The 11,250-nt window shown below is 30.1% G+C and overlaps 2 protein-coding genes across 2 annotated transcripts; one reads left to right on the top strand and one right to left on the bottom strand.

The window, feature by feature from the left end:
• Positions 1-5,952: 5,952 nt before the first annotated feature.
• On the top strand, positions 5,953-7,690 carry LOC125198477 (protein FAR1-RELATED SEQUENCE 5-like; the record flags this gene model as incomplete). The annotated part of the gene is made up of 3 exons (XM_048096813.1): positions 5,953-6,751; positions 6,935-7,610; positions 7,676-7,690. Coding segments are annotated over 3 exons (1,490 nt in total), but the record flags the coding sequence as incomplete, so codon positions are not given.
• Positions 7,691-7,753: 63 nt separating this feature from the next.
• Positions 7,754-9,433, bottom strand: LOC125198476 (protein FAR1-RELATED SEQUENCE 5-like; the record flags this gene model as incomplete). Its single annotated transcript, XM_048096812.1, has 2 exons — positions 7,754-8,471; positions 8,635-9,433. Coding segments are annotated over 2 exons (1,517 nt in total), but the record flags the coding sequence as incomplete, so codon positions are not given.
• Between the last annotated feature and the right edge of the window lie 1,817 nt (positions 9,434-11,250).

Here is an 11,250-nt window from a genome sequence, read left to right as displayed (position 1 = left end):
ATAAGTAATAATACATAATAATGAAGTAAATCACAGTAAAAATGAAGTAATAAAATATTATAATGAAGTAACATCTTTAACTGATGTGTTGTTTGCACATTAAAGTATGCCATCAATTCGACTCTTATTGAACTAAATTGTTGTTATAACACATTAAAATGAACTACATATTCTTTTTGATAAAATAGTAAATTGATAAGATGAAGTAATAAATTATGATAATAAAGTAATATAAATGATTTGTTTTCCTATTAACTATAATCTAGTTAGTATGAAGTATTGAATTCATATAATGAAGTAATAAGTTATGATAATGAAGTAATATAAATGATCTATTTATACAGTAGGTTTTATTACTAAAATGAAGTAATAATACATAATAATGAAGTAAATCACAACAAAAATGAAGTAATAAAATATTATAATGAAGTAACATCTTTAACTGATGTGTTGTTTGCACATTAAAGTATGTCATCAATTCGACTCTTATTGAACTAAATTGTTGTTATAACACATTAAAATGAACTACATATTCTTTTTGATAAAATAGTAAATTGATAAGATGAAGTAATAAATTATGATAATAAAGTAATAGTATAAATGATTTGTTTTCCTATTAACTATAATCTAGTTAGTATGAAGTATTGAATTCATATAATGAAGTAATAAGTTATGATAATGAAGTAATATAAATGATCTATTTATACAGTAGGTTTTATTACTAAAATGAAGTAATAATACATAATAATGAAGTAAATCACAGTAAAAATGAAGTAATAAAATATTATAATGAAGTAACATCTTTAACTGATGTGTTGTTTGCACATTAAAGTATGCCATCAATTCGACTCTTATTGAACTAAATTGTTGTTATAACACATTAAAATGAACTACATATTCTTTTTGATAAAATAGTAAATTGATAAGATGAAGTAATAAATTATGATAATAAAGTAATAGTATAAATGATCTGTTTTCCTATTAACTATAATCTAGTTAGTATGAAGTATTGAATTCATATAATGAAGTAATAAGTTATGATAATGAAGTAATATAAATGATCTATTTATACAGTAGGTTTTATTACTAAAATGAAGTAATAATACATAATAATGAAGTAAATCACAGTAAAAATGAAGTAATAAAATATTATAATGAAGTAACATCTTTAACTGATGTGTTGTTTGCACATTAAAGTATGTCATCAATTCGACTCTTATTGAACTAAATTGTTGTTATAACACATTAAAATGAACTACATATTCTTTTTGATAAAATAGTAAATTGATAAGATGAAGTAATAAATTATGATAATAAAGTAATAGTATAAATGATCTGTTTTCCTATTAACTATAATCTAGTTAGTATGAAGTATTGAATTCATATAATGAAGTAATAAGTTATGATAATGAAGTAATATAAATGATCTATTTATACAGTAGGTTTTATTACTAAAATGAAGTAATAATACATAATAATGAAGTAAATCACAGTAAAAATGAAGTAATAAAATATTATAATGAAGTAACATCTTTAACTGATGTGTTGTTTGCACATTAAAGTATGCCATCAATTCGACTCTTATTGAACTAAATTGTTGTTATAACACATTAAAATGAACTACATATTCTTTTTGATAAAATAGTAAATTGATAAGATGAAGTAATAAATTATGATAATAAAGTAATAGTATAAATGATCTGTTTTCCTATTAACTATAATCTAGTTAGTATGAAGTATTGAATTCATATAATGAAGTAATAAGTTATGATAATGAAGTAATATAAATGATCTATTTATACAGTAGGTTTTATTACTAAAATGAAGTAATAATACATAATAATGAAGTAAATCACAGTAAAAATGAAGTAATAAAATATTATAATGAAGTAACATCTTTAACTGATGTGTTGTTTGCACATTAAAGTATGCCATCAATTCGACTCTTATTGAACTAAATTGTTGTTATAACACATTAAAATGAACTACATATTCTTTTTGATAAAATAGTAAATTGATAAGATGAAGTAATAAATTATGATAATAAAGTAATAGTATAAATGATCTGTTTTCCTATTAACTATAATCTAGTTAGTATGAAGTATTGAATTCATATAATGAAGTAATAAGTTATGATAATGAAGTAATATAAATGATCTATTTATACAGTAGGTTTTATTACTAAAATGAAGTAATAATACATAATAATGAAGTAAATCATAGTAAAAATGAAGTAATAAAATATTATAATGAAGTAACATCTTTAACTGATGTGTTGTTTGCACATTAAAGTATGCCATCAATTCGACTCTTATTGAACTAAATTGTTGTTATAACACATTAAAATGAACTACATATTCTTTTTGATAAAATAGTAAATTGATAAGATGAAGTAATAAATTATGATAATAAAGTAATAGTATAAATGATCTGTTTTCCTATTAACTATAATCTAGTTAGTATGAAGTATTGAATTCATATAATGAAGTAATAAGTTATGATAATGAAGTAATATAAATGATCTATTTATACAGTAGGTTTTATTACTAAAATGAAGTAATAATACATAATAATGAAGTAAATCACAGTAAAAATGAAGTAATAAAATATTATAATGAAGTAACATCTTTAACTGATGTGTTGTTTGCACATTAAAGTATGCCATCAATTCGACTCTTATTGAACTAAATTGTTGTTATAATGAAGTAATAACACAGCTGAATGAACTAAATTGTTGTTATAATGAACTAAATTTGTAGGCATAAATTGTTTGTTTTAATTTTCCACTAACAATAGTTTGCATGTTTTATATCAGTGGCATACTTGCCTGACTGTCCATCCCAACTGATCTTCATTTATATTACTTTATTTATATTACTTATTACTTCATTTATATTACTTATTACTTCATTTATATTACTTCATTATCATAACTTATTACTTCATTATATGAATTCAATACTTCATACTAACTAGATTATAGTTAATAGGAAAACAAATCATTTATATTACTTTATCTTATCAATTTATTACTTCATTCTCATGTTTTATTACTTCATTTTGGTAATAAACCTAACTGTATAAGCAAATCAATTACTATGAAATTGATGGAGAGCTTCTCGTGTCAATTCAGTTAATCTCCACTTCGCCTCTGTACAAATTTCGGTCGACATATCAATAGGCAAACACGGAATATTCTCGTACGTTCCACCGCAGCTAAGAAATAGGATAATCGCCGGAGAATTCGTACGGCGGCGATCTCAAATTCGGCAATGGAGTCTCATGGCTCCGGACTCCGCCGCGTATTGCTCCTGGCATTTTGTATCTCCGGGATTTGGTCGGCTTATATTTATCAAGGCGTCCTGCAAGAAACTCTGTAGGCATTGCCATTTCATTTTTTATGCTTCGATTACTTTCTATATTTTCCATAACTGATGGAAGATGAAGATATGAAGATGAACTAGGTTTGGAGAGAAGTTTTGAGAGAGGAGAGAAGAAGATGCAGCGAAATTGCGTGAGCGGGCATGAGTAAATTTTTAAATTTTTACCCTAATTATGAAATTACAAAAATACCCCCGCATTGAAGTAAATTGAGTATATAATGAAGTGCGAAAATTAACCTTTGATTATCTAATCTAATCCATCAAATTCAAGATCATGTGGTCAAGATTCGGTCTCTAGTTTGGTCTTTAAGAGTGGATTTGTGGTTAATAGGACTATATATATATATATATATATATATATATATAGGATCATGATCAATTGAGATTATTTAGGCTAATTGAGAAATGAGATGCAATATCAGCCACTCATTTTTATTAAATGAGTGGTCCAGATTTTGCCACACAATAAATATTATTAGATTAGTTTAATATGAAAGGGTATAATGGTCTTTTCGCGTTTTAATTTAGGGTTCTTCATCATATTCAAGTGAGAGTGGCGATTCTGCTGAGAATTTAACGATTCAATCATATCACTGATTGAATCTATTTTAACGATTTATGATTCAATTGATTCACAAAATTAGACTCAGACGATTTCAACGATTTCAACGATATCTGATTTGCGATTCAATTTTCGAAAAACAGACGACCAGTTCGACGGATTTTCGACGGATTTCTCTGTTGATTTTGACGTTTTTCGGTCGATTATACCCACTTTTATTCTGTTTTTATCCTTTATTTGTTGATGCCCAGTTAAATTTGTTCCTAATTAGTTTTTTTTTTTATTTTCTCATCTTCAGGTTCGATTTCAGTTCATAATCAACAGCTAAGTGTTATTTGATGGATTCTTCATCTTATTCCGAGTCTACGTCGACGAATGGTGGAGGTAGTTTGGTTTGATTTTCATTAACATGAATTTTTTGTGTTATGTTGTTGATTTATGCTCTGTTGACATGATTTATGTTAGTTGGTAAATATTCTGTGTTGTTGTTATGCTCTTTGTGGACATTCTGTTTCATTAACATTATTTTGTTGTGTTATGTTGGTGATTTATGCTCTGTTGACATGATTTATGTTTACTTGTTAATTATTCTGTTGACATAGTGTGTTTGAATTGGTGTATTCTAATTAAATTGGACATTTTGATCCTGGTATTTTGAAGCATGTTCTGATATTTTGGTTTACATAACTTATATCAATTGTCTAAGAATTTTACAAGAGTGCAGCCACGTCTTTAGATATAACTGTAGGGGTAATTTTCTGATTTATCTGAAGCTACTTGAGAAATCAGCTCAATAATTCTTGACCGAGGAAATAAATGTTAGTCTTAGTGGATCAATGTTTTGTTGGATTTTCTTGAATGTAAAAGTCCATATGATATGACCATAATCAGAGTCCTTAACTTGACTTAAAAAAATCAGTTAGTTATTGGCTAAGCAAAAGACCATAAATACTTAGAAGGTTGAGAAACATGGTTGAGTTTGGAATCTATGGATACTTTAGGTGTAGACTGTTTAACCCTTTTTTCTTAATCAGTTGTGAGCTTTCAAGGGAAAAGTATGGGTTATGAGCTCTTTGTTGACATTCTGTTTCATTAACATTATTTTGTTGTGTTATGTTGTTTATTTATGCTCTGTTGACATGACTTGAAAATCTGTTGACATGATTTATGTTCCTTGGTAAATATTCTGTGTTGTTGCCATGCTCTTTGTTCACTTTCTGTTTCATTAACATTATTTTGTTGTGTTATGTTGGTGATTTATGCTCTGTTGACATGATTTATGTGTACTTGTTAATTATTCTGTTGACATCGTGTGTTTCAATCAGTGTATTCTAATTAAACTGGACATTTTGATCCTTGTAATTTGAAGCTTGTTCTGATATTTTGGCTTACATAACTTATAACAATTGTCTAAGAATTTTACAAGAGTGCAGCCACCTCTTTAGAGATAACTATAGGGGTAATTTACGTAAGTCTTTTGATTTGCGTTGACGTGACTTGAAAATCTGATGACATGATTTATGAATGGTGGAGGTAGTTTGGTTTGATTTTCATTAAGATGATTTTTTTGTGTTATGTTGCTGATTTATGCTCTGTTGACATGACTTGAAAATCTGTTGACATGATTTATGTTCCTTGGTAAATATTCTGTGTTGTTGTCATGCTCTTTGTTCACTTTCTGTTTCATTAACATTATTTTGTTGTGTTATGTTGGTGATTTATGCTCTGTTGACATGATTTATGTGTACTTGTTAATTATTCTGTTGACATCATGTGTTTCAATCGGTGTATTCTAATTAAACTGGACATTTTGATCCTGGTAATTTGAAGCTTGTTCTGATATTTTGGCTTACATAACTTATAACAATTGTCTAAGAATTTTACAAGAGTGCAGCCACCTCTTTAGAGATAACTAAAGCTGTTATGTTGTTGATTTATTCTCTGTTGACATGACTTGAAAATCTGTTGACATGATTTATGTTCCTTGGTAAATATTCTATGTTGTAGGGTCTGTTATTCCAATTTGCAAGCCTGAGTTGAGGCCTTATGAAGGTCAAAAATTTTCTTCTCTTGAGGAAGGAATTTCATTTTATGAAAAGTATGCTCAGGAGTGTTGTTTTGATTGTCGAAGATTTGGAAATAGGTCTAGTGGTGGTGTTATTATTTTTCAGTATATTGTTTGCAATAGACAAGGATTTCATACAGTAGATTCGTTGGATGTTGATGTTAATGTATCTGAGGATGGTAATGTGTCTGATGATGATGAAGTATCTTCAAAGAAGAGACGTAGACGTGGCACCAAAAGGTGTGGATGTGGAGCGAGAATTAGTTTTAAGTTTTTTTCTGATTTTGGTGATAAGTATTACCTTGTGCATCAGTTTGTTGAGGAACACAATCATACTATGGTTGACAAAGATCATAAGAGATTTATGAAAGGTAATCGGAGTTTGAATGATGTTCATCACAAGTTTGTTGAAGATTGCACCAAAGCTAACATCGGTCCTACCTCTACTTTTAACTTATTAAAAGAGTTTTTCGGTGGTTATGATGTTGTTGGGTGTACGTTGACTGATGTTAGGAATTGTTCACGTGATATTAAAGAGAAATTAAAAGAAGTGGATGTGCAAATGATCCTAAATCAGATGCAAGAGAAGAAGAGAATTTGTGAAGGCTTTTTTTACAAATATCAATTATCACCTGAAGATAATAAGTTAGTGAGCTTATTCTGGTCTGATGCTGAGTCTCGGAAGCATTACCACATGTTTGGAGATGTTGTAGCATTTGATACAACATATTCAACAAACAGGTAGTTTATTTATTATACTTAGTAATTGACATAGATAGTAGTTGATATGGTAGTTGACATATGATACATTTGTACTTTGCATCATTTCTGATTTAATAGTTGACATAGTGATTTAATAGTTGACATAGCATATACCTATAATTGACATTATTGATGTTTTGTGTTGATGTATTTGTTCAATAGGTATCGTATGGTGTTTGGTCCATTTACTGGGAAAGACAATCATGGGTGTCCTATTGCGTTTGGAGCTGGTTTCGTATCCGGTGAGAATTGTGATGCATTTTCATGGCTTTTCACTGTATTTGTTGAATGTATGGGTGTTGCTCCAAGAATCATAATCACTGACCAAGATTGGGGAATGAGGCTTGCCATTGAGAAGGTATTACCTGGTACAAGGCATCGTTTGTGTATGTGGCATATTATGAGCAAGTTATTTGAGAAGATACCTAAATCAATTTCTGATAGAGAAAAGTTTAGTAAGGAGTTTAAGTCTTGTGTTTGGTCAGAGTTGTTAGATCCAGATGAGTTTGATATATTATGGACTAGTATTGTTGAAAAATATAGTGTAGAAGATCATAAGTGGTTTAAGGATATGTTTTTGATCAGACAGATGTGGATCCCAACCTTCTTTAGAGATGTTCCTATGGGTTCTTTAATGAGAACAACATCTTTTTCAGAATCTGAAAACAGTTTTTTTAAGAGGTACTCGAAACCGTTGTTCAATTTTGCTGACTTCACTCTTCAGTATAACAATGCCATTGATGCTCAAAGGAATCAAACTGAAAGGCTTGACTATTATGATTCTGTAATCACTCCAAAATATGTCACTGATTTAGCATTTGAGAAGCAATTGGCATCTGTATACACAGATAGGATGTTTAGAGTGGTACAAGATTTGATTGTTTGTAAAGATCTTCTTTCTAGCATCAGAAACTTTGAAGACCTCGATATTCTCCAATGTGGACATGCTAATCATCCGACAACTCTTATCAGCCTCAACAATCAAATCTTGTACCACTCTAAACATCCTATCTGTGTAAACAGAAGTCTCAATTGCTTCTCAAATGCTAAATCAGTGACATATTTTGGAGTGATTACAGAATCATAATAGTCAAGCCTTTCAGTTTGATTCCTTTGAGCATCAATGGCATTGTTATACTGAAGAGTGAAGTCAGCAAAATTGAACAACGGTTTCGAGTACCTCTTAAAAAAACTGTTTTCAGATTCTGAAAAAGATGTTGTTCTCATTAAAGAACCCATAGGAACATCTCTAAAGAAGGCTGGGATCCACATCTGTCTGATCAAAAACATATCCTTAAACCACTTATGATCTTCTACACTATATTTTTCAACAATACTAGTCCATAATATATCAAACTCATCCGGATCTAACAACTCTGACCAAACACAAGACTTAAACTCCTTACTAAACTTTTCTCTATCAGAAATTGATTTAGGTATCTTCTCAAATAACTTGCTCATAATATGCCACATACACAAACGATGCCTTGTACCAGGTAATACCTTCTCAATGGCAAGCCTCATTCCCCAATCTTGGTCAGTGATTATGATTCTTGGAGCAACACCCATGCATTCAACAAATACAGTGAAAAGCCATGAAAATGCATCACAATTCTCACCGGATACGAAACCAGCTCCAAACGCAATAGGACACCCATGATTGTCTTTCCCGGTAAATGGACCAAACACCATACGATACCTATTGAACAAATACATCAACACAAAACATCAATAATGTCAATTATAGGTATATGCTATGTCAACTATTAAATCAGAAATGATGCAAAGTACAAATGTATCATATGTCAACTACCATATCAACTACTATCTATGTCAATTAATAAGTATAATAAATAAACTACCTGTTTGTTGAATATGTTGTATCAAATGCTACAACATCTCCAAACATGTGGTAATGCTTCCGAGACTCAGCATCAGACCAGAATAAGCTCACTAACTTATTATCTTCAGGTGATAATTGATATTTGTAGAAAAAGCCTTCACAAATTCTCTTCTTCTCTTGCATCTGATTTAGGATCATTTGCACATCCACTTCTTTTAATTTCTCTTTAATATCACGTGAACAATTCCTAACATCAGTCAATGTACACCCAACAACATCATAACCACCGAAAAACTCTTTTAATAAGTTAAAAGTAGAGGTAGGACCGATGTTAGCTTTGGTGCAATCTTCAACAAACTTGTGATGAACATCATTCAAACTCCGATTACCTTTCATAAATCTCTTATGATCTTTGTCAACCATAGTATGATTGTGTTCCTCAACAAACTGATGCACAAGGTAATACTTATCACCAAAATCAGAAAAAAACTTAAAACTAATTCTCGCTCCACATCCACACCTTTTCGTGCCACGTCTACGTCTCTTCTTTGAAGATACTTCATCATCATCAGACACATTACCATCCTCAGATACATTAACATCAACATCCAATGAATCTACTGTATGAAATCCTTGTCTATTGCAAACAATATACTGAAAAATAATAACACCACCACTAGACCTATTCCCAAATCTTCGACAATCAAAACAACACTCCTGAGCATACTTTTCATAAAATGAAATTCCTTCCTCAAGAGAATAAAATTTTTGACCTTCATAAGGCCTCAACTCAGGCTTGCAAATTGGAATAACAGACCCTACAACATAGAATATTTACCAAGGAACATAAATCATGTCAACAGATTTTCAAGTCATGTCAACAGAGAATGAATCAACAACATAACAGCTTTAGTTATCTCTAAAAAGGTGGCTGCACTCTTGTAAAATTCTTAGACAATTGTTATAAGTTATGTAAGCCAAAATATCAGAATAAGCTTCAAATTACAAGGATCAAAATGTCCAGTTTAATTAGAATACACCGATTAAAACACATGATGTCAACAGAATAATTAACATGTACACATAAATCATGTCAACAGAGCATAAATCACCAACATAACACAACAAAATAATGTTAATGAAACAGAAAGTGAACAAAGAGCATGACAACAACACAGAATATTTACCAAGGAACATAAATCATGTCAACAGATTTTCAAGTCATGTCAACAGAGCATAAATCAGCAACATAACACAAAAAAATCATCTTAATGAAAATCAAACCAAACTACCTCCACCATTCATAAATCATGTCATCAGATTTTCAAGTCACATCAATGCAAATCAAAAGACTTAGGAAAATTACTCCTATAGTTATCTCTAAAGAGGTGGCTGCACTCTTGTAAAATTCTTAGACAATTTCCTCGGTCAAGAATTATTGAGCTGATTTCTCAAGTAGCTTCAGATAAATCAGAAAATTACCCCTACAGTTATATCTAAAGACGTGGCTGCACTCTTGTAAAATTCTTAGACAATTGATATAAGTTATGTAAACCAAAATATCAGAACATGCTTCAAAATACCAGGATCAAAATGTCCAATTTAATTAGAATACACCAATTCAAACACACTATGCCAATAGAATATTTAACAAGTACACATAAATCATGTCAACAGAGCATAAATCACCAACATAACACAACAAAATAATGTTAATGAAACAGAATGTCCACAAAGAGCATAACAACAACACAGAATATTTACCAAGTAACATAAATCATGTCAACAGATTTTCAAATTATGTCAACAGAGCATAAATCACCAACATAACACAAAAAATTCATGTTAATGAAAATCAAACCAAACTACCTCCACCATTCGTCGACGTAGACTCGGAATAAGATGAAGAATCCATCAAATAACACTTAGCTGTTGATTATGAACTGAAATCGAACCTGAAGATGAGAAAATAAAAAAAAAAAAAAAAACTAATTAGGAACAAATTTAACTGGGCATCAACAAATAAAGGATAAAAACAGAATAAAAGTGGGTATAATCGACCGAAAAACGTCAAAATCAACAGAGAAATCCGTCGAAAATCCATCGAACTGGTCGTCTGTTTTTCGAAAATTGAAGCGCAAATCAGATATCGTTGAAATCGTTGAAATCGTCTGAGTCTAATTTTGTGAATCAATTGAATCATAAATCGTTAAAATAGATTCAATCAGTGATAGTATTGAATCGTTAAATTCTCAGCAGAATCGCCACTGTAACTTGAATATGATGAAGAACCCTAAATTAAAACGCGAAAATACCATTATACCCTTTCATATTAAATTAATCTAATACTCCCTCCGTCCCAAGGTATTAGACCAACTTTCCTTTTTGGGATGTCCCAACATATTAGACTCATTTCCTTTTTTAGCAAAAAGCATCTATCTTATTTTATTCTCCACCTACTTTTTTCTCTCTTCTCTCCCCTACTTTTTCCCTCTTTCATACTTTACTCTCTCCACTTTAACTATTTAAATATCAATTCCTTAAATCATGTGCCCAAAAGAAGTGAGTCTAATACTCCGGGACGGAGGGAGTAATATTTATTGTGTGGCAAAATCTGGACCACTCATTTAATAAA

This window comes from Salvia hispanica, unplaced genomic scaffold, assembly GCF_023119035.1.
Source record: "Salvia hispanica cultivar TCC Black 2014 unplaced genomic scaffold, UniMelb_Shisp_WGS_1.0 HiC_scaffold_1517, whole genome shotgun sequence".
Taxonomy (NCBI): Eukaryota; Viridiplantae; Streptophyta; class Magnoliopsida; order Lamiales; family Lamiaceae; genus Salvia; species Salvia hispanica.
This window is presented reverse-complemented; position numbering and strand designations above follow the sequence as displayed.